The sequence below is a fragment of the Rousettus aegyptiacus genome, unplaced genomic scaffold (assembly GCF_014176215.1).
Source record: "Rousettus aegyptiacus isolate mRouAeg1 unplaced genomic scaffold, mRouAeg1.p scaffold_m13_p_2, whole genome shotgun sequence".
Lineage (NCBI taxonomy): Eukaryota > Metazoa > Chordata > Mammalia > Chiroptera > Pteropodidae > Rousettus > Rousettus aegyptiacus.
Window position 1 is genome coordinate 68324677 of NW_023416295.1, and position 23587 is coordinate 68348263.

Genomic DNA, 23587 nt, shown 5'->3' on the forward strand with positions numbered 1-23587 from the left:
GTAGTGGCTGTACTAATTTGCAGTCCCACCAGCAGTGTATGAGGGTTCCTATTTCTCCACATCCTCTCCAACATTTGTTATTACTTGTCCTGTTGATTATAGCCAGTCTAACAGGTGTGAGATGGTATCTCATTGTGGTTTTGATTTGCATTTCCCTAATAGCTAGCGATGTGGAGCATCTTTTCATATATTTGTTGGCCGTTTGTATGTCCTCTAGGGAGAAGTGTCTGTTCAGGCCCTCTGCCCATTTTTTGATTGGATCATTTTTTTTTTTTTAATTGAGTTGCGTTAGTTCTTTGTATATTTTGGATATTAGGCCCTTATTGGAGGTGTTGCTTGCAAATATAATTTCCCATTCAGATGGTTATCTCTTTACCTTGTTGACAATTTCTTTTGCTAAGCAGAAGCTTTTTAGTTTGATGTAGTCCCATTCATTTATTTTAGCTTTTACTTCCCTTGCTTTTGAGGTCAAATTCATAAAATCCTCTTTAAGTCCAAGATCTTTGAGTATAGTTCCTATATTTTCTTCTATGTGTTTTATTGTTTCAGGTCTTATATTTAGATCCTTAATCCATTTTCAGTTAACTTTGGTGTGTGGTGATAGACAACAGTCTAGTTTTGTTGTTTTGCAGGTGGCTTTCCAGTTTTCCCAGCACCATTTATTGAAGAGGCTTTCCTTTCTCCACTGTATGTTTTTGCCTTTTTTTTGTCAGAAATTACTTGCCCATATAAATATGGGTTTACTTCTGGACTCTCGATTCTGTTACATTGGTTCATGTGTCTGTTTTGCTGCCAATACCATGCTGTTTTGATTACTGTCACTTTGTAAATTCGCAAATTTTACATGTATCATTGAGGCGTATATAGTCTCCTGAGGGCCATCCGTGTACCAACATTAAGGACCTCTAATCTGAATTATTATTATTGTTATTTGAGTTATAATTGATTTATAACTCAAATATTTATGTATAATATTATATATTATAACTCAAAAATTATAATTGAGTTATAATTGAAGTCCTTGGAAAGACTGAAAGAAGCTCTCATTAGTTAAAACCCAGAACATTTCTGTTTTTGGAGATTCTTCTTTTATCTCGTGATATTCAGGAATCAGACTACTAGATCATTCAAGTAAATTGTTGTCCAGGTCAGGATTCATAATTCAAGCAGGGTTTATTTTGAAGGTAACTATGCCCTTCATGATCTCACAGGTACCTCTGCCTTAGCCAGATCAGACTTGTAAAGAGAGACATCACAGTATAACTGGATCATCCGGTAAGCACATGTTACTTCATTTGTATTTCTCCATAGATTCCGTCTTCTGGCAGTGTGGCATTATTTCCTATCATCTACTCTTCACTGCGGTGTGGGTCAGTAAGATGATAAGTATTTCTTCTTAAGAGAAGGAAGCAACCTTTTTAAATTTTACCAGATGACTTCCTCTGGTGCTTGGAAGTCAGATTTCTTTATTTTTATTTTATCTCATTATTATTTCATATATTCACACTTCTATTGTAGATAAAAATTCCCCACTTCTTTTTATGTATATACTTTGGAGAGTTGTGGACAGCTCTCATATTGTTCCTTGGTTGTCAGCCAAGTTATACACATTTAATTCCTTTAATCTTTCTTTGTAATTCAGTCGGCTTGGCTGCTTTTTCTAAATTTCTCTCCATTTCATCCGCGTCATTAATAAACAGAAAAAACAGGCTATTGGCTAGCTTCTTCTACACCTTTCATTCTTTTTGCTTCCTGTTTTTGCCTCATATTACTTGTTGAACTAAAGCCAGCTAGACATCATTCTCTGGACCACTTTGGCAACACATGAATGCTTGCCTACAACTATCAGTGTCCCACGTGGTAATAACATCAGCAGTATATCCTAGAGAAAAGAAAGGAAATGTGAAAGGAGAACTGAGGAGCAAAATAATGCATTCTTTGATTGTATGGCAGACTTACCCTTGCCACCCGGCGTAAATCATCGTACCTGAAACCTTTACCACAGATTTTGTCCCAAAGCGTTGCGCAGGGGCACTAATTTGCATAATAAGAGAAGCATGTATATCGTTTTAAGTTTGGCCACAGTTCTCACTTGGTTTCTTCCCCAAGTTCTCCCTCCCCCATTGCCTTTCCCAACACTAATCGTAACTTGCTATGAGAATCATGTGGCCAGGGGATCATTTTGTCAGAAATTAGATAGGCTCAGGTGGTAAATGCTCCATGCTTCCATGTAGAATAGCAGGCAAGTGCTTTAGTTTTTGCTATTTCTCTGATAGCCGTTGGTCTTCTTTTAACAGCGATTCAATGGAGATGTGCAGGAGGAAGGGACTAAGAGCTCTTTGGTGCTTTTCATCAACACTGTATTAGTTTCACAACTTTCCCCCCCTAGAGAAACATACTGCTCTTAGATGATGCTGAGCTTAATGTAAAATATGCCAGCATGGGATCTGGGCTTGTCACAGTTCATTCTTTCTTTTCTTTTGGTTTGTGGGAAGTGGACCTTTACCTCTACTTATCTTGTGCATAGAGAGAAAAAGGTCATACCTCTAGGAGCTAATAGTTTATTGGCGTTTGAGTCACCAGATTCAAGTAGTGTATTTAGTTGAAGCTTGCAGCAGCACACACTTGGCTTTCTCATTTGTGTTAGCTTTGTTTCTAGTACAGAATTGAATATGATAGAAGAGACGGTTTTCCTGTTTGTGTCTGTGGCAATTTTGTAGATGATTTGTGGTTAAATCCTTTAAACATTTTTGATCATTTATCACCTCTTTCACTGTAAGGGCATAAAATTGTTTGCTTCTAATGTTATAATCTTTTAATCAGATTATTTAATTTGGGGGAAATCAAGGTGAGAATAGCAGTTGACACAGTTGCCTCTGAATAGTGACCTAAAGATTATAATACTTATATTAGTTCTTTTTTTTTCCCACCAGATTTTTTGGCCTTCCTTTATGCTATCATATTTTAAATAAGATTTGTCTTTGTGAGTCATGTATTTCTTGGTCTCTGGCTTCTTAAACAGGTATGTATATGACTTGGACTCCTTTTAAGTCTGATTTTTTAGAATGTTAATCTCCTACATGGCTTTTAAAAGGTTGGCAATATTGTACTCACACAATTTCTTTGGGCATTTGATCCATTCTTCAGCATAACTTTTGTTTCATGGGTCTTTTCAAGACCTGTCAAAGAAAACAAACACCAATCTGACTTTAAAGGGGCAAAAATATCCCCCCTCCACGCCATGCTATATTATTCTTTGTTCTCTATGTGCATCAAAGTGACAATCCCACACTGTCTCAATCGAGGGAGTCTAGCACAAAAATAAAAACAGCCTGGCACTGTTCTAGGCTGGCAGCCAAGATGTTTTGTGTAGCTTGGTTCTGGCAGTAGTTTTCATGAGGCAGAGGGTCTACCCTCCCAGCATCACTGAAGGGTGGCATGCAGCCTTAGTCTTTCCTACTTAAACCATTCTTTTCCCCTATCTTCCTCTATCTTCACAAAGACCACCATCATGAAAAAAAAAATATTTTCTTCCTTAATAGAAACATCATTCTCTTCACAACTTCCGCATTTAGTGAATGGCATTGTTCCTTATAGAAGCTTGTGTTAAGTTTGCCTTTTCCAGCTCTCTTAGAGTTCCTTCACAGTTGCATTTTTGCCGCAGTTTTCAGAAAACTCTTCTGAATACTGAATATTGCTAACTTTGGTCATGTTGACATAGAATTTTTGATTGGTTGAAATCTTATCTTGCTTCACAGCTTATTATTTGAACAAAAACTCTTGATTGATTGTCGCTTGTGTTGTATGGGTTTTTATGCCAAGATACTCTCGTTGAGACCAAAAGGTCTGCCATTGTTTTCAACTTTTGTCTAAAACTCAGGGTCAGTTCACATCTTTTACAAAATGAGTACTCTTTTTTAGAATGTCGAGTGAGTATTTCTGGATAACCAGATCAACTTCCATTGAAATATAAGGGTGTGCACTTAAAATTTTTTTTCTTTGAAATCAAAATGCAAGATAAAGCACAGAAGTGTATTTAAGTTTCCCAATTCTCTCTCAATTATAATTAGTGACCTTCTATTACAAGAGGTGTGGAAATATAGCATTATGATTTTTAAGTGATGATTTGAGCAGGAGACTAGATTTTTACTGTGAGCAAGCATTCTATGAAATTTTGTAGAATGTTCCTCCAGATGTAAATGTTTTCTATTGTATTAAATAAAAACAAATGATTTACTTTTGAGTGATCTGTTTTAAAAATTAATGTTTCACGATCAAGATAAAAATAGTTAAATAAGCAGGATATGTTTCTTAGGAGGAGATTGATATTATTTTGACTGCTTTTTATTTTAAAAATTGTCAGTGTTTTTTGGCAATAAGAAATTATTTTGGGAGGAAAAACTCATGTATTTTTGTGACTGCAACAAATGCGACTGAAGAGAAACAGTGGTTCGTGTTAAAATAACTAATGTAAAAGATTTTTAAGTGACGTGTATACTGGGAAATACTATATCTTTATAGTACATTAAGATAAACTTGTGCAATCTGACAATTCTTTATTTCAGAGATTTATTTTTAATTTAGAAAATGCTCTAAAATCATTAAAAGGATTTGTAAAATAGGTAAATCAGTAGTATGCATTAAATAAACTCACCTGTTATTTTCTCTCATTCTCAAGACAGGTTCAACAACATATTGGCTCATTACTTTAACAAAACAAACAAATACTCAAATTGCCTTGTATGTAATGCACATGTAATAAATACTGTGATTCCTCATTCCCCCAATGCTGTTTTTTAACTTGTATTTAATAAGGTGGCTTTTTCTATAGAGCAGCTGAAATGAATGTGGTGGGATGCCTGTTAAGTTGTATCAATTAAATCTTTAGGTCAACATTTTAAGCGTCAGAATTATGACATTTTTAAATGCATAGCTGTCTGTCTGGAATCATCTGTGCCAAGGTCTGATAATATTAGAATTGCTGGTAAAAGAGAATACAGACCAAAAAACTCTTTCATTCTGTATGTTCACATATGTCAAATAATGTTTATTGTATGTTAAATACTATTCATTGACTTTAAATACATTTAGTGTTGTAATTTTTATTTGTAATTAAGCCCTTTATCTCTTTTAGGGCAAGAATATATCTTTCACTGACTTCGGAACTGCAGTATGAATTGTCCTATTTATTCAATTATTCTAACTATACACAGAGGCATAGTAGAAATATATTTAAGGCCTGTAATGTTTGAGCAGTTCTTTTGGTAAGTGCTGTTGAGTTTTCATTTTCATATGTAATAAATTCGATAGTTTTGTTTAATTCAGAACACATATCAAAGCTATTATATTGTTATAGTTTGATGTCATACAGTTCGTAGGAATTGTGATATAGTAACTTAATCATTGTATTTGTAGAAACATGGAGAAGTAAACTAATTAAGGGATGTCAACAAAGTTGAATAAATACTAAATTTAGTATTTTAGCTATGATTGTATTTTATTAAATACAATGTTTATAATTATAACTAACATTTTATTTCATTTGAATATCAATACAGATTTTAAACATAACCGCTGGACAGGTGATATGAATATCTTGTTCAATGTCAAATATTGGTAACATGTAATAACAAAGTGATTTCTTATGTTTATGTGGTCAAAAATATTAGTAATCTTCCTTTAAGCATATGGTACATGCTTTAGTGTTAAAATTCAGTAGAGAGTATTGCATGAGTGTTAATTCAGTTGTTTGATCCCCCCTCCCCCAATTTTTGATACATTTTAATTTCCTCTGCCCGACATCTTATCATTCTGTAGAATACTTTCACAAGTATTTCATATGTTTTCTGTGGCATCTCACACTGCTCACTTTTTATCCATGGTACCATATGAGTTCCCCCTTTTCAGATTTACGCTGCATATTTTAAGCTGCTGATAGTGTAAGTCGATTGCAAGGTAAAGTGACATTTAGCTTTTTGAGCTAGTCTCATTTTTAGCATGAGAGCAGCTTTTTTTTCTTCCCCTGTCCTAAATCTTCTCATATTTCCCATTAAAACAATCTTACTAACACCAAACAAAGAAATTCAGAGATTTGGCTACAGCAGAAATTGAATTGCATCAAAAAGTGGCTACTACAATACAATTTTATTAATGAATGATCTACATTGGTTCCAGCTGTGTCCATGTGATTAGGCCTTCACCAGGCAACAATGGGTATTTCCCTATTGCTTTTATTTGATTTCCAAGAATGTGTCATCTGTTACATCAGCCCCTGCCAATATGCCCCTTGTAAAAGTGTTTAGTTTTTTTTCCTTCCAAATTTCTGAAGCATAAGTTGAATACCCACACACATCCCTGCCGAAATATTGTTTCTAGTGAATAGTGGCCTAGGTTTGTATGCCTGGTGTTGCATACCAAAATATCAGAATATAAATTAAAGTAAATGTTTATTAAGTTTATCAGTAAAATTTCAGCAGTGTGGTTGCCTGGTAATGCTAAAGATAGACTATTTTCACTTTTACGTTTTCCTCTTAATATTTTATTACAGTGGTATAATGTGTTATAGAGGTGGACAAGCTCGCAGATTGAAATCAGGATCGTCCAGATTGTTCCCTTCCCTGGACCATATGGTATAGTTCTAAAAGCCTTTTGTACGCTGTCTGTTCAGTTTATTGTATACTCAATCTTTAGTGCACCTAAAAAGATAACCAAATAAAATGGGCCTGAGTAAAAGGACTTCGTAGCATGTAAAGACCCTGGAAATATTTGTTGTAAAGGAGATAACCACAGATGAAATTCAAATTGAGATGATATAAACAAAAGAGACTTGTTATTCTCTGAATATTCTTTTGAGTTCATATGGATTGTCATAGATTGTCTCTGAATGTTGGTTTTAAAATGAAGGCATTTATGTTATCCAACTGTACTAATTATCCTTATTTATCCCATTCTTGCAGTTTAATGAAGAAGAGAATGTAGCTTTTATCTACTTTACAGAGGAAGCCTCTACCTATGAACAATGCTAAGGAATATATAAACCCCTAGTTTTATGAATATATAGGATTTTTTTGGACTGATTTCACTAAGAATTTAGGGCTAAGACTTACAATAATTTCACCCTTTTAGCCCCTACTTTAACCAGATCAACTCAGAGATTTCTAAGTTTCCTAATTCTATTTCCTTTTTCTCCTCCCTTCCTGACCTATTTTGGTTCCATAATTCTATTTTAGGAAAATAAGATAAGAGATTGCGTATTCCATATGCTAAGACTCTTTAAAAGCTGAGAATGAGAGTGATTTCTCCTGACTCTCACTACCCTTCTTTCCAAAGTAAGCTGCCGTTTGAGAGCATTAGACATTACCCATTGCTTTTTGGCACAAGAGAGTTGAAGCTGAAATTCTACCAAATGAAAAATGAAAAAAAAAGAGAGCCTATAAAGAACACGTTTCTTTACTCTATCATTACCCTGAACCACTGAAAGGGTAACTGAGAGGAACTCAAATGTTATTGGAATGTGTAATTTTCCTCTGAATGGCCACAGTGAAATATATTTGAACAAAAAAGGCAGAAAAAGTGTATAGGGTGTATGGAGTTGGTGGTGATTGAAATTAATGAATCTTTTCAGCACTGTACAATTGAAACTATCCCAAGAATGGTGCACATTTAAAATGTGTCCAGTAGAAACTTACATAGAGACATTATTACTTTAAGGAGATTACTAGAGGTAGTTGAGGTATTATGATAATATAATAATGCTAGTGGCAAATTGGACACAAAATATTTGTCGGATATGTATTTTTCAAGTTTGAAAATTTTTCATAAACAGAATCACTAATTTCAAGTGGGAGAATCTTTCCTATTTCAAAAATACTATTATCTTGTGGTCTTTTATTTATTTTAAACCTTTTTAAATAAATGCTCACAAAATTGAAAAACATAGTTTATACTTTCAAATAAGCTAATTTTCTCCTTCCTTTTCTCTCTCCATTCTTTTTCCTTACCCCTTTCTTTCGAACTTTCAGTTATTTATTTGTATGTATATGTTACTGATAGGAATTACTATGCCATAGTATATAAAAAAAACATTTTATACATTTGGGAGGTTGAAGGTTTCAGTTGGAAAAATAAATAAAAATCTTGTGATCACTATGCAACAAATGGATTTCCAACAAAAAGAGAAATTGAAATATGTGTATTAAATTAATCTTGATTACTAAAAATTACAGGATAATTGTAGACATGAAAATTAAAAATAGTTTTTATTTCTTTTAGCTAGAAAGGACTACTAGATCTTAGCCTAAATTAATGAAGGAGGAACCTTAGATACTCTAACTCAAATATCTCCTCTTTTTTTATAGCTTTCTTGTAATGGTAACAATGCCTCTGGCTCAAGAAATAGAAAATCTTACTATGACTTAAATGAGTAAGGGTTTTATTTGTCTCCTATCAAAAGAAATCTGGAGGTAGTTAGTTTACAGGTAACTGATGCCATCAGGTATCCTGGTAACATTTTCCTTCTCCACCATCCTTAGCATATACCTTATGCTCCTAATTTCAAAGATGACTTCTATACCTGTAGAAATATGTTTACTTTGAAGCAGGGAGAAAAGTGAAGGGAACTTAGAAACCTTCTCTTCATGGGGAGCGTTGTTTTTTTCTTTAGAAAGGGATGCCTCCTCATGGGGAAGGCAGGGAGAAGAAGCGGAATGAGTGTTGAGTGAGCCATCCTAAACATATCTGACATACTTCCTCTCTTCTTTTATATAGTTAGTTATTTGGACCTTTGAACTTTCTGGGCACTTGGTTTATATAGTAACTTGCCGTTGGTTCCCTTTTAAATTTAGTATGTACGTTTTGGTGTTGTAATGTCGTTTCTATGTCTTAGGACAGAAACTGTACTTACGTCATTTTGGTGTCTTTACATTTAGCACAGACCTATATATAGATCCTCAATAAACACTCATTGAATGAATGAATGGATGAATGAATATTAAGAAATATATTTGTTAATATTGATGTCATAAATCATTTGTACACATAAAGATACGGTGATATTTTTAATTTGTGAAGGGTTGTGGACTAAATTTTATAGAATTGTTTGTTATTGCTAAGGGGGCATAAATGTAAATATATTAAAATTGCTTTTAGTGGAAACTATTTAATTACAATGGTTATAGAAATATCCTCAAAGTGACTTAGTTCCAATGCTTTTGTAGGAGCACATTCTCCATGAGTAAATAAAAAAATGTAATTTCTTTTTAACTCTATGTGTAGACTATTGTTTAAACAAGGATTTTGTCGAACTCATATTAAGATTTCAGTTTTCGAAGAAATAAACAGTTTGAGTTTATTCATAAGGCAAACAGGTCATTCGATAATTTATATTATTGATGTTGATTTATAAGAAGGAGTTATTAGATCCTTGAAAGCCTTATGGCTAAGGGCACACTACATTGAATTTTATCCTAGATGGCATTTGGGGTATATTATTTCTTTTGATTCTTAGAGTGACAGTTTCATGTTTTTTCAGTACACATGTAAATGGTTAGTACAATAGAAAAACATATCCAAAAGAAACCCTAAGAATTCATCTTTACATCTTTACATGCTTTGCCCTAAACTGCCTTAGAAGAAAGCAGGCTACCTCTTCTTTCAAAATCTGCAGAAGAAATGGCTCAGTGTATAACTTGGTAGTGTGAATCAGTGCCTCACAACTCCTCCAATGTCTGGCCTAAATTCCTTTTGTTGTGTTTCCATTTTGTTTCTGTTATTTTGACCTCAGAACACAAAGCAACAACTCTCCACTGTCTCCCATACACCATCCTCTATGTAGCATCATTTTAATAAATTCCCTCCTTTTCATTCATGATGGCAGAGTTGTTGGTACCTTAATTACTAAAACAACCTGTGCATGGATAGAACTTATCTCAGAGCAGGGAATGTATTCAAGTATCTGGAACTCAAATTTTCTATCTGAGCAGTTTATAGTCACTGAAAATAAAGGAAGCCCTTTTAACATTCAGAAGCAGTTGTGGGGGAGAGTTCCTACATAATCACAATTTAGGCAATACAGTTTTCTAGATTCCAATTCAGAATTAAGTATCAATAGTCAGTATCTTTTAGCCCTTAAGCTGCTCTTTTGGTCATACTGTAGGAAGTAATAATTTATAGGCCAATACTTTGCACTTAAAAATATTGCATATAAAAGTTCAGTCCTTTCTCACTGTTTTCATAGCAAATCGGTATAGTATCTGGCTTTTACCAGGCACTTGGCAAATATTCGTGAAAGGAATTGTTTTAGTATCCCTTGGTAATGCTTGCTAATATAGGTAGCTTTATGCTTTGCCGTTCCTCATTCCTCTTTAATTTTATTTTGCTGCCCAATAAGCACTCATAGTTTTTTTTTGTTGTCATTATCTTCTCATTCAATGATAAAGGCAGTAATTTAGAACTTATTTGAATAGGTAAGTTCAGTAGTAATGCCTGGACAATTCACTTTTTGATGCTGCTGTACTTTAACTCCAAGAATACTTCTTTTCTGCCACTCATAAGGTGAGGAATTACTGTAACCTATTGGTGAAAATTCAGAATACGTTAATTGAATGACTGTTGTGTGCAAGGTACTTTGCGTGTTATGCGTAGGTATAAACATGAATTGTACACAAACTTTGCTGCCATGGAATTGAAATCTGGTTGGGAAGATGCTCATATGTACTGTGTAACTATAGTATAGGTGGGATTGTGGTTACTGCCCTATTTGGGGTGTAAACTAAGTCTGGTGGTACTACAGAGGAAGGAGTCATGACTTCTGACAAGCTGAATGCGAGAGAGCATTTGACTTAAGCCTTCGTGGATGAGAAAAAATTTGAATGGAGACTTGAACTACGTGTAGGAATTTGGCTGTTGATAAAGGTGAAAGAATTCCAGAAAGAAGAGACAGCCCTAGCAGTGCTTGGAGGTGGGGATGTGAATAGACCATTTGAAAAACTGTTGGAGGGTCCATTGTGTGGGGTAATGATGTGCCTGTGAGAGTGATGGGAATTGAGGCAAAAAAGGAACTTGAAACCAAATTGTCAGTGGCCTTGTTTCTTATTAAGTTGTCCTCTCTTTCTTCTGTAGAAGTAATCATAGGTTTCTGAGTAGAGGACTGACACTAAGATATATGCAAGTTTCAGAGGAAGAACGGAAGACATTAATTATAGTTGAGGTTGAAGATGATGAGGAAGGCTGGGGGGGGGGGCTGTAGGGCCTGGAAGGAGGGCCTGGGAGTTGGTCAGCTAAAAGCCCCGTGGGTTGTTGATTTGTTTAGAGCTGTGCAGCAGTGTCCTGGCTCTCAAAAGAGAGGGAGGACGCGTTCCTGTTTTGAGCCTTCTTTCCACCTACATTGTTTCGGAAGATGCAACAGGTCTCCCTTGCCCACACCTGAGAGATCAAGGATTTTAGCCTGAATTCTAGAAGAAAGCAAAAGGAGAAAAGAGTTGATTGACTGTTGAGCAAGCCTAGAGTCTCTCTGCACATTTCTTCAAATCCTCTTTGTCATTGGGATTTTGGCTCTCTGTACTTTTCGGGCTCTTGGTTCATCTTCCTGAAGTAGAACATGCTATGGGTCCCTCTTTGAGACCCTTCTCAAATGTTTTATAACACTTATCACTCTGCATTGTGATTTCATCTAGGCCTGAGGCCAGAAACTGTATTTGGATCATCTTAATATCACAAAACACTCAACATAATTTTTAGCGTGTAATCATTCAATAAATGCTTGTTCAATAAAGCAAAAAAGATTTTTTTATGCTTTCAGTCTCATAGATCTTCCTACTTTTTGCACATGCTGAGCATATTCTGTCTCAAGATCTTGCTGTGCCTGCTACCTGGAAAGCTTTAGATCCAGTTCTTCAGAGCCCCTTCCCGCTCTTCCTCTGGTTCCTGTGTAGATGTCATCTCATCATCAGCAAGGTGTACTCTGACAACCCTATTTAATATACTGCGCTTCCCCAACCCCAGTTCTCAACAACCCTTATCTTCTATTACCCCATTTTATTTTTCTTTATAACACCTGCCACCATCTGATGTACATTTATTTACTTGATGATTATCTTTTTACTCCAATTAGAAATTCCTGTGATAACAAGAACATTTGTTGTCTAATTTATCTGCAAGCAACTGGGATGATGATGGGCACATAGTAGGCACAAGAAATATTTGCTAAATGAATGAATGGTAGGAATCAGACTGAAAAGGATAGTGAACATTCATCTGCAGGTTTATTTGTAGGTTTATGCAAGCTATGTATGGTATTGTTATAAATTTTATAATATTAAATCATTAATATTGCTCTCAGAAAAATAAAAACAAATTCTATTTTCTATAGATTGTGCTTTTGAAATCTAATTATGGATTAGTATTTGTTTTAAAAATATTTGAATGCCGAGCATATCCAGTTAGAAAACACTTTTATTATCCATGCCAGCTTAATTTTTAAGGCAATGAAATGGAAGACTGTCATTTCAGCAAGCAACTTATTTTCATTTGTGAGAATGGAATATTTTGAGTATTCTAATTGATTTTTGAGGATGATTTTACAAAAATAATAGTGCTTGTTTCTGTACAGTGTATATTTGCCTTTAAAGTAGAAGGAAACTAGAAACTAGAAACAGAAAGGTGAGAGCTAACAACTGACTTTTGATAAAGGTCAGGAGGAAGGTCATCAGTCCAGATGTAAAAGGTGCATCTTAAGAAATGAAAAACTTTAAAGAAGAGATGATTTTAAAAATCACTTTATGTGTACATTTAAAGTTTGCAAAGAGATTATAGATTGTTTTTCATGATCTCAAGCTTCTCTTTTATTGAATTTACTGCAAATTCACTTGGATATTTTTCCAGAAATCTTAAGTCTGTAATTTGGCAGTAAAAAAGGTGGTTATCAAATCAATATTATTATATGGCTTTTAGTGTCACAAGAATTCTCTTTTGGAAACCCATAAAAACTCATTTTTCTCATCATAAAGTTTATCTGTCACTTTTCCATAAGGTCAGAGTACTAATGTTGGAGGTGATCTGCTCTGCGACAGAGTCAACAAAGTGGTAATAAAATTTAAAAATGCCACACGGCACTTTATAAAGATTACGATTTTTTTCATATCAATAAAATATGGAAAGTTATATATTGATAGATATATTCTTAGTGTCCCTTTAAAAACAGATGAAATGATAAGCTTGTCTCTAAATTTGCATTTACATATTTTATATTTTTATTAGTATTTTTATGTTTTCTGGAGGTTAATTCTTAATTAAATATATACTTTTAGTGATAGGTTGTTTCTAGGTTTGTAAGTTAAGATTTTTAGTGTAGATGGTTTTAAAAACAAAATATGACGAAATGGTTGCACTGGAAAACAATTCCAGGAATTTTAGAGTTAGTTTTTATTACTTGAAAATGAAACATGGTGTTTAAATTGTAAAAAGCACTAGAACCTGGAGGTTTCATTTAAAAATATTTCTGTACCAAGTTTGAGCTGCCACTGGGTTAATATTTACTGAGTATCTATCCACGTATTGTATGTATATAAATATAGGAAAAATCTGAGTGTTTATGAGGAGACAGTCTTAAAGTTGCAAGTAGTTGAATATTCATTCTGTCCAGCCTTTTTAAACATGTGTAACACATATGGATGATTACACAATAACATTTTTCTGCTTTCTTAATACAGACACTTAGGAAATTAAGTGTAAAACTAGTTCTTTTCAATTTTATTCACCTTAATTAAATATTTCCCCTTATTTTAAGAGCCATGCCTAATTATTTAAGGCATAAATTAATTTTGACATTTTACTTGAACTTTAAAACTTTGAGTTTGTACCATACATCCTCATGCTCTTATTCAAAATTCAGGTTCCAGAATAGTATTTTAGTTTCTAACACTCAATCAAAATACAGTTCCAGATTCCTTATTGAAGGAATGAAGATCTTGATCTGTTTACAATTATCTAATAATTTAAGGACATTTTTAATTAATTGAGTATTAGTTTTATTTCATGCTTTTAGACAAGCAGTATTTGCAAAACCAAATGGTAGTGTTTTTGAATAGTTAAAGCTCTATTAGTTTAACCCTTACTGATAAGCTTTTTAATACATTCCTTTATAGCAATAGTAGTTAGAATAATTTGAAACCTACTTGCAAGCTCCTGGAGGGGCATAAACCTTCAGTAATTGGCTTATTTCAAACAGTTTGGCCTCCTTCCCTAAAGTTAAGAAAATTTTATAGTTTCTTTCAATTGCAAGTTGAAACATATTCAGGGAAGATAGGTTGAAGAATAAAATGAAGCACAAAGAGAAAATAAAATCACTCGTAATTCTACCCTGAGTGATTATGTCTACCTGTGTGCATGTGCCCTCTCTCATTTTCATATTGACTTCATTATATATTTTTATGTATTCGATTTATGCATTCATGCAACAGTGAAATATTCCCCTGCCGATACTCTTACTTATTCTGATTTTTTATCATAATTATTTAATCATAAGAGTCTTTTTTTGTTGCTGGATATTTTGATTGATTTCAATGTTGGGCAAAGATTCTTGACAATTTCCAGGGTTAATTCTTAGAAGTGGTATTGAATCAAAAGCTAGGCAGAGTTTTCATGCCTTATGTATTAGTAGGGCAGATAGCAGCCTTAAGGCTATATTTTTGGGATTTGACAAGGGTCCTTTTAATTTACAAACTATTCTCATCTACTTGCAGATGGCTGCAATTTTATCACCTCTTGCTCCTTTGTAACACACAAGTATTCCTGAAAGAGGTTACGTAACTCATTGTGCCTGGCAGGCATTTATTCTGAACAATGTGAAGGAATTTATCTGATATTTTAAATTTAGTTCTTATAACTAAAATTTGGAAACAAGACAGAGGCAAGGGACGTTAGAGCTTTGAGTGAGTGGAATGATAAGGGGAAACAAAGTCTTCATCTACTTCAGTTCTACTAAGATCAATTGAATAACTATTATGTAAAATCCAGGATATTACGTACCTAGTTTTAGGAGTTTTAAGTTATAATCTCTCTCTACAGTGATTCAGACTATTTGTTAACTGTGAATGCTAATTAATACTGTAAAGAGACTTATGGTCCCAGATATGGTGCATATATATGCCGGATAGAGATGCGAGAGGGAATTAATTAACTCCTAAGCAACCTTACTCTGTTTGAACACACTGTTTGCAAAGTGTGAAATTACTTCCTTGAGATGATGAGGATGCGGAGTGCAGCCTTGGGTAGTTTGCAAAGAATACTCTTTACTGTAGGGTCTCTACTTCATTAGACAAAATATTTATATCATTGGAATGTCTCCTTGAAAAACAGGTGGATAAAGAGATAATAGTGACAGGCAAGGCCACTAAATAGATAAAAGTTGGAGTGCTTGCTCCAGTCAGGAAACTTTGAGCTGTTGCTTCTTATCTTTTATTCAGTGGAAATTTATGTGTCAGAGGATAGGGGCAAGCCTGTGCTTCCTCTGCAGAAACTATGGAGAATAATAGATTTTCTAGAAATTGTACATTGTTGTCTGTATATACCTTTTCTTTACTCAACTCTCAGTCCTAAATATCTTCAGGATTTTAAAATCCCAGTCTATTATTATCAGACTGATTCTTTTTCTTATAATAGTGGGTCGCTAATAATACGTCCCTTGTGATACTTAAAAATAGTGATACGCTCTCATTACCACATCTATTAGCCCCAGATTTACTCAGCTCCAGTCTAAACTGGGCTAGGCTTTTTAAAATTTATCATTAACAATTTCCAGACTCTATCCAATTTTTCTAGTGGCTTCTTAAAACATCAGTAAATGTATTAGGCCATTGACAAATCAGAATATTCCTGAAAAATAGATGGCAATTTGAAAAAGACTTACTGCAATAAATAAATAGAAGAAAATATAGTTTTAAGTAATTCTAATACATTTCTATATTCATGTGGAACTTTGGAGATGAGAGAAGTGTCACTAAATATTTTAATTGATGTAACTTCTTTGAAGCATGGTTTTACTGATTTGGGTCTTAAAGGACATTCTAACACTGGCTTCACTTCACACATCCTAATACCATTTAAAAACTCTGTTGCTGCAGGGTGATTTTTACTTAAATAAAATGAATATCAAAAATATTAAAGGTGTCTAACATTGGTACTAAGGATATCTATTTCTAGCCCTTTGGTACTGTATGGAAATTTCTCTTCTCTCAAGTGTTTACTGATATTCTTTTGCCTCCTAAGCTGCTAGGATTTTGCATTTCTTTTAAGTTGATTTCCCCTCACTGATAAATAGATTGAGTTATGAGATCCTTTTCATTTTTCAGTGTAAGTGAATAAATCCAGAACTTTATTCTTGGTGACATTTATTTCAACTCATCAAGGAAATGCCACCCATGTTTGCTTGGGTTGCTGCACTGCAAATAGGACGTTGAGAATGTTTTTGTGTTAGAGTAACCCTGCTATTTCTGTTTCAGAATTAACTGAAAATGTGATATGTGCCTCCCACTTGGAGAGGGAGACTTCTCAGCAATTTTTTATTTAGTTAATACGGATTAAGTTCTTACAAGAGGTTAGTGAGACAGTAGTACCAGTATAGTTAAGAATGTTAGTCCTTTTATTTTAAACTTATTTGGTGTGTATATTTATAATTACCTTGCTCAAACCAAATCTGAGTTAAATTTTGCCAGAGAATTTAATGTAGAGAAGCAAGATAATGTTTCTGTCCAATAAAAAGTACCAGTCTAATGATTAAACTAGTTGAATTCTTCCAGGTCATAGACTTGACTGTCCTTGTGTTAAATAGTCTTGTAAAGTCCGGTCAGCTCAGTGAAGATAGTTGCCCAAAGCATAAAACATGGCTTCTAAACCCCTCAGCAGGGCTGTGGGCAGTACTGTTTTCCTTAGAATGAGGTATGTTTCAGATGCAATAAGAGGCCACCTGTTAAATTTAGATGGTGAAAGAATGTGTGCATCTAGTTCTATCCATGAGAGTGAATAATCAATAGCAGTAACAGTGATTGTTTGTGGTTGGTAATAATATAGATTTGGATGAATTATGAAGAAATTGTCAATGCCATTGCTAAAGGGTTTTATGGTTTTGACTCAACCCACATTTGTTGAACACTGTGAAATTATGTCCCTTTCATTTTTCACTAGAAGTGAATAAATCCAGAACTTTATTCTTGGTGACATTTATTTCAACTCATCTAGGGAATGCCACCCATGTTTGCTTGGGTTGCTGCACTTCGAATAGGATATTGAGGATGTTTGTGTGTTAGAGTAACTAGCCCTGCTATTTCTGTTTCAAAATTAACTGAAAATGTGATATGCGGGATATAGTGGTAAGCAAGCAGACCTGGGCATTGTCCACGTGGAACTTAATATACAGTGGAGGATATGGATATTATATGATCACTCATATAAATATAGCCTACTAGTGATAAGTACAAAAAGTACTGCAGATTATTATATCAAGCAGACTCAGACTTTGTTTGATGGTGACTTATGATATAAAATTACCATAGCTATATAGCTGACCTCCTCTCTGCCTATACCAAACCTTTCTTGTCATATGAATCTTGGATCTTGTCTCTCTTCTCTTAGTCTTTAGGCCTATTATCCTATCAAAAAGGGGTTAGTCGAGAGCCAGGAAGTGAAGGATGAGGGTTATGAGGGCAGGGAAGGGGTGATTATACAAGACCCTGGAAGGAATCACAGGAGATTAGAACAAAGGCTTGAATTTTACCCCCCAGCTATATGGTTTTCAGTTTTGTGTGACTTACACCACAGATGTCCTAGAAATAAAACTATTGGGAGTTATTATTAAATATAATATGTAATAGATATATTTATCACCTTTTAGTGACATTTATATTCCACATACTTATAAATATATGCTGTAATGTATATCACTTACATATTAATAATTATTAAACATCGATATTTAATCCCAAAACTTCAGACTAGAAAACGGAGACATCTTTTACTTATGTCGTTTCACATGTCTGCAGTGAAGTATAACGGGAAGATATATGAATATGGGGTCAGGAGATCCTTGCTCTGTCACTTACTCTCTGATGCCGGTATTCTCCATTCCTTCCTCTATGAAAGAAAAGTGGTTGAACGATGGTGCCAGCATTCCCTCCGCCTGTGATTCTGTGATGCACTCGGGCTTCTTTACTTAGGTATCCATCTCCAAATGAGTCAGATAGTCCGATTTTTTTCCACTGAGCTGATTTGCAGACCCTTTCAGGAAGGTGGAAGGCTTGGAGAAATGCCATCTTGAGAAAGCAAATACATTATTCATCTTGTCAAACTTTTATAAAATGAATAATTGTTGGCAGAAAGTATTTAAAGATGTCTTTTTTCTTCCTTGTTAAATAAAAGTCTAATTACTAAATGTGGAATGGGATCTCCAGATTGATGGTGAGGGAATTGGCTTCTCATCTACTTTCACTTCTAGTGTTAAACTAGGATGACGATAGATCAAACAATAAAAAACTGCAGGTGATTTACAAAATTCATGAGTCTCACAGATATTCTCTTAGGCCATCAAACTTGTTTTGTCCTAGAACTGAATCACTTATGGTGTTTCTCTTATTTCTTTAATCATTATCACTTCTATTGTATTAGCAGTTTAAGATAAACACATATTCACATAAAAGATTTATTTCCAATAAATTCTGATTTCTGTGAACAATAAGTGAAAGCACTGTTATGAGAGAGAGAGAGAGAGAGAGAGAGAGAGAGAGAGAGAGAGAGAGAGAGAGACAGAGACAGAGAGACACAGAGACAGAAAAAGAGAAAGAGGAAGAGAAAGCAGTGTTACTTTAAAGGCAGAATCGACCTCCCATTTCCTCCTGATTTTCAGGTGAGCTCTACAAAAATGTAGTGACATTCACTATATGCCAAATCATGGAATAGCCCTCACAAAAATAATCTCATGGTTCCCGTTCTCCAGATTGTCATAGTCCCATCTGGAAGCAAGTCATGGAGATAGAGTGAAACAAGTATCATGATATTGTACAAAGTAGAAAGAAAGTCACCTTTAAGAGAAGTTCAAGGAAAGGCTTCACAGAACTGATGATTCATGAACAGAAATTTTAAGAAAAATTCATTAGCTGAACACAAAGAGAAGGCAAATGGAAAAAAGATAAAGGTGTGAAGTCTTAGTGTAAAATAGCTGTGAGTGTGAGTGCTCGTTATTGCTACTGTGCAGAGTTTGGGGAAGTGAGGGAAGACGAATTAAAATGGGAGAGGGGAAATGAGACCATGGTGAAGAGAAAGGAAGGGGCCAGAAAAGGAAGGTCTTATCTTCCATGTGTAGCACCTTGGCTTTTATTTTTAAGCAATGGAGACATGTTGAAGACGTTTGAGCTTGTCACTTCATGACTGAATTTGCATTTTGGAAGATTATTTATGACTGGCTTAAGGAAAATGGTGTGATGGGAACCAGATTGTATGGTAGCGTGGAAAGGTAATTAAAAGGGTAATGCAGTAGTTCAAATGAGCAATGAGATGATTTTCTGGTGTAAAACTTTCTATTGATTCATACATATACTGCCACATTTTAAAATGTCAGCAAAGTGAAAATATTTTTAGTATTCAGTAGAACTAATTAATTGCTGCTTTTATAGTTTGAAATTATTTATGAAAGTAATAGCAATGAAAAATTGAAAGAGGGTTAGTATTTGTCACAGAAATTAAACCAGTAAACTCACAAAATTTTTCATAGCTATAATTTTGCTATGTAATATGAAATGTAACTTTACAAAAATGTAAGATAGTTAATTTGTAATGTATACATCTATTTGTGGAAATTATGCATATTTGAAAAGAAGTGAATGGTGTCATAGTGCAGGTACATGTAAGTATTTGTTGAATTTGCATTTGTTCCTGTCAGTTATAACCAACACTTTGTATTAATTCAAGTCTTGGAATACGTGACTGATATTTTTAAATAGAAAGTTAAATTCCACATCGAGACAGAATGAAAATACTTGTTAGGGAAAATTAAATAGCCATATATGCATGTAAGGCTGTAATTTTGAAAAGATCATGTATTAAATGATCATTGCAAATCATATAATTGGAGAAGTATGTTTTAATTAGCTTTAAATTGCCTGACGAATAGTATAGTGTAAAAGTCTTCTTACCAAATCTTGGTTTTGGTATATAAATCCTCAGTTCTTAGTTATCTAAACAGGAAACAAAAGTCAGAGTTGAAAAAATAAGACCATCGGTAGCATTGTGGGGAGAAAAATATTAGAGCACTACATCTTTTTTAGTATGAACCCAATATTTTTTATAAAATGTTGCTATTTAAGTATACAAGTTATCATAAATGTTAGTTCGTGTATCCTATAATCAAGGATCTGTTTCTGTCATACATTTTCTTTAGTTCAAACTAGAGCTCAGGCATCTGATTCATTCCTTATTATTAGCTGAACTTTCTTTAATTATGTGGAAAATTGTCAATGCCTATAGTTTCAGGATTGCAGGGTTATTACTCTGCATTTGATGCCAGATTATATTTCAGTTTTCAGAGATTGCATTGAGGTTTTAGGGGTTAGGATGAATTTGTAATGCCTGATTTTCATGAAAAGTTTTTTTTTTTAAATAACTTTTTTTATAAGACCTGTTTGTCTTTTCTTTTCTCATATGATAATTGAATGTAATATAATACTTTGAGGAAACTTTTTAAAGCAAAATGTGTTTTTACGACATATTCACCTTACGTAGTAGGTTCTATTAGGGGAATCAATGGTGACATATTTCAAAGCAGAAATCTTTTCATGCTTATTTTTACTATTTTAATGAGATTTCAGGTATATTTTAACAAATGGGGTTTCCCTGATGAATCATTAAAATAAGTGAGTGGGCTGGAAGGTAATACTAACTTTTCTCAGTTCTGCCCTATTTGTTCTGTTGGCTTATTAGTTGTTTTTTAAATAGAACCCGGGTGTGTTGGAGTTGGTGGGTGGAAGTGCAGAAGAGAAGGGGTCAGTAAGAAAATACCAGGTAAACCTCTGATGACCTATTGGGAAATCCTACTCAAATTTTACTTTCTCCAACTTAAAGCATTTAGTATTTAAGCACTCCGTTTTTGCTCTGCCAAGCTTAACTTTCCAAATATTGTATGTAGGCAAATAGAAAATATACTTTCGGCAATTGATTGAAGTATAAGGCATCAAGCCATGTGTGGACTAGCCTGTGGAATCAATTTCTCATATGTGTGGGATTAAAACCGTTAAAACCATCATTGCTGAAAACCATACCTTCCTACAACTAATAGCAGTAAGGTGTCTGTGGAATATATTAATACAACAGTTTCTCTGATTTAAAGTTATTACTTGGTTTTTGGTTGGAAAATTATTTAAATATTATAGGTAACTGAATTGACATCATATGTAAGGGTAAATGGTGGGTTTCTAATGTGACTTAGGGTTAATTTTTAAAAAGTCCATATGATATATTTATACTTAGCACATATTTTTCAATAAAACAGTGGCATATTACAAATTTCCTTTATACTGTAAATGCTAGAGGAGGTAGACAAAGATGTAGTTCACCTTGAAAATGATCATGGCTCAGGGAATAAAGAAATTGGGTCAAGCTGAAAATAAATGCAGGTACAATGACAAAAAGTTTTAATAAAAAATTAAAAATATTCATAGCATTGGTTTCAGGCTATTTTTGTTCTCAGTGATCTTATCAATGCATTATTTGTCTTTAATTGAGATGACTCTAATGGCACTTTTTTATTTTGGTCCAAATGTTTATGTGAAATGCTATTGTGATTTTTCACTTTCCACTCCTTTTAGTTTTAATTATAAATCCTTTTTTTTTTTTTTTTTTTGGAACGGCAGATAATTCTTAGATCATTTTAACCTCTGGGATCTTACATAGAATTTGAAATTGTTTAAAATTTCTATTTCATAGCTATCACTTTGACTCATTTTATATTTCCAGTTTAATGTCTACATTTAAGCATATACCATTAAATCTTAGTATTGAAAATTAATTAAACTTACGTAAAACTTTAATGGTATAGTAGGTCCTTATTCATCTGGTATCACTGGGGAATAAAATATGCTGAAGACATGTTTTCTTTTTTTTAACTAAAGCTTACTTATTAAAGTAGAAAAACTTAAAAGTTGATAAAAATTTATCTGAAACATGTATATGCTCTTTTAGGGAGCAAGAATGGATTGGCCATTTACTCTTTTTTTAATGTCATAAAATATCAACATTGTAGTGTCATTCTGGAAGCTACTGGGCTTTCTGATTGGTATTTGTTCTCCAATGTCAGAATTTTTCTTTTTTTCTGTTTCTTTTAAAAATGCCACACCCCTAATTCTGGTATACTTAATACAGTTTCCATGTTTTAAGGTTTAATGTCTGTGGTGGTACGTGTGCTAATGTTTTAATAGATCCAGTCACCCGGCACCTGTGTACCCTTTTTTATGCCATCTTTTAGCAAACACTTGGCTACAGCCTCCTGCCGTAACAACTTGCTTTGGAGTAAATACTTTCAGTGTTAAGGCTCTGTTGCTGCTGCTCTCAAGCGCTCACTGCCATGTAACCATCGCTAGTGGTGCAAATGTCTATATTCGCCTGGCTTGCGGCTTGCTTGTGAGCGTCTGTGGTGTTCGGGTGACCTGTTGCAGTTTTCCAGGAGTATAGCTAAAGTTGGGCAAATAATGTGCTTCCTTTATCTTTTAGCAAATTCTAGCTTAACAGCAAAAATACTTTTTAACAAAGTGTTTTTTTAACCTTGTGCTTATTTGTTTTAAGCAGGGTTTTCTAAAACAAAACTAAGCACAACTCATGTATTTGAATCATTCTTTAATGTGCAGTAACGACATTTGATTTGAATCTTAAATTTAAAAATCAGCTTTCCCTCTTTTGCTTGTACCTAATGGAAATCATCTTTCTTCCAGGTTGCGCTTTAAGACCATAGGGAAGAACACATTTTCTGGCCACTAAAGTTGCAACAGAAGTTAAGTGGGGGAATTGCCAGGATATGTCTGTCTCCACAAAACGAGCAGAACAAATTTCCATGAATCAAAGCCACTAAGTATAGTTTTCAGAGATGGTAGGACATAGTTACTCTCCTTAGAAAAATACCCCAAATGCAGGCACACCCATTGGCCACTAGAAAAAAGCTCAAGTAAACGCTAGTTCAAACCTGTACATTTCACTCTTCTTACTAAGCTATTAAAGGGGTGGAAATCTACTATAGCTATAATCTTTTTTTCCCCTTTTCTATTTTTCAACCTCCCACATGCGTGGTATTCAGTTCTGCTTACTGAATGTCTTGAATCTACAGCAGCACCTACACATACTGCCTCCACGATGTTGATGGTTTGCAGATAACTTATGATTCAGACCCGTAAGAAACATCTGTAAATATATGGCATGATAAGTACTCTAGATTAATCATGGGAAAGGGCAGAGTAATGAAGAATCAGAAAACTTTTTTCTCTCCTAATATTGATGTTGCTTTCTTTAAGGTTATATGAGTGAAATGCTCTTTGGAGTATATCACATTTATATCATATTT

General features: G+C 34.0%; 1 protein-coding gene across 13 annotated transcripts in view; it reads left to right on the plus strand.

The window, feature by feature from the left end:
• GTDC1 (glycosyltransferase like domain containing 1) overlaps positions 1–23587 on the plus strand; it is a 355599-nt gene that overhangs the window by 75645 nt on the left and 256367 nt on the right. For 2 of the 13 annotated variants that reach the window (XM_036236291.1, XM_036236280.1), the window contains 3 exons: positions 1212–1275; positions 2934–3022; positions 5135–5264. The exons of 1 other annotated variant lie outside the window; for it this stretch is intronic. In XM_036236291.1, the coding sequence (XP_036092184.1) occupies positions 5173–5264 (92 nt within the window). In that variant the 5' untranslated portion in view covers positions 1212–1275; positions 2934–3022; positions 5135–5172. Of the gene's footprint in view, positions 1–738; positions 3023–5134; positions 5265–6547; positions 23120–23587 lie in introns of those variants that run through there. 10 more of the 13 variants (XM_036236281.1, XM_036236289.1, XM_036236287.1 and 7 more) reach the window with 10 other exon arrangements.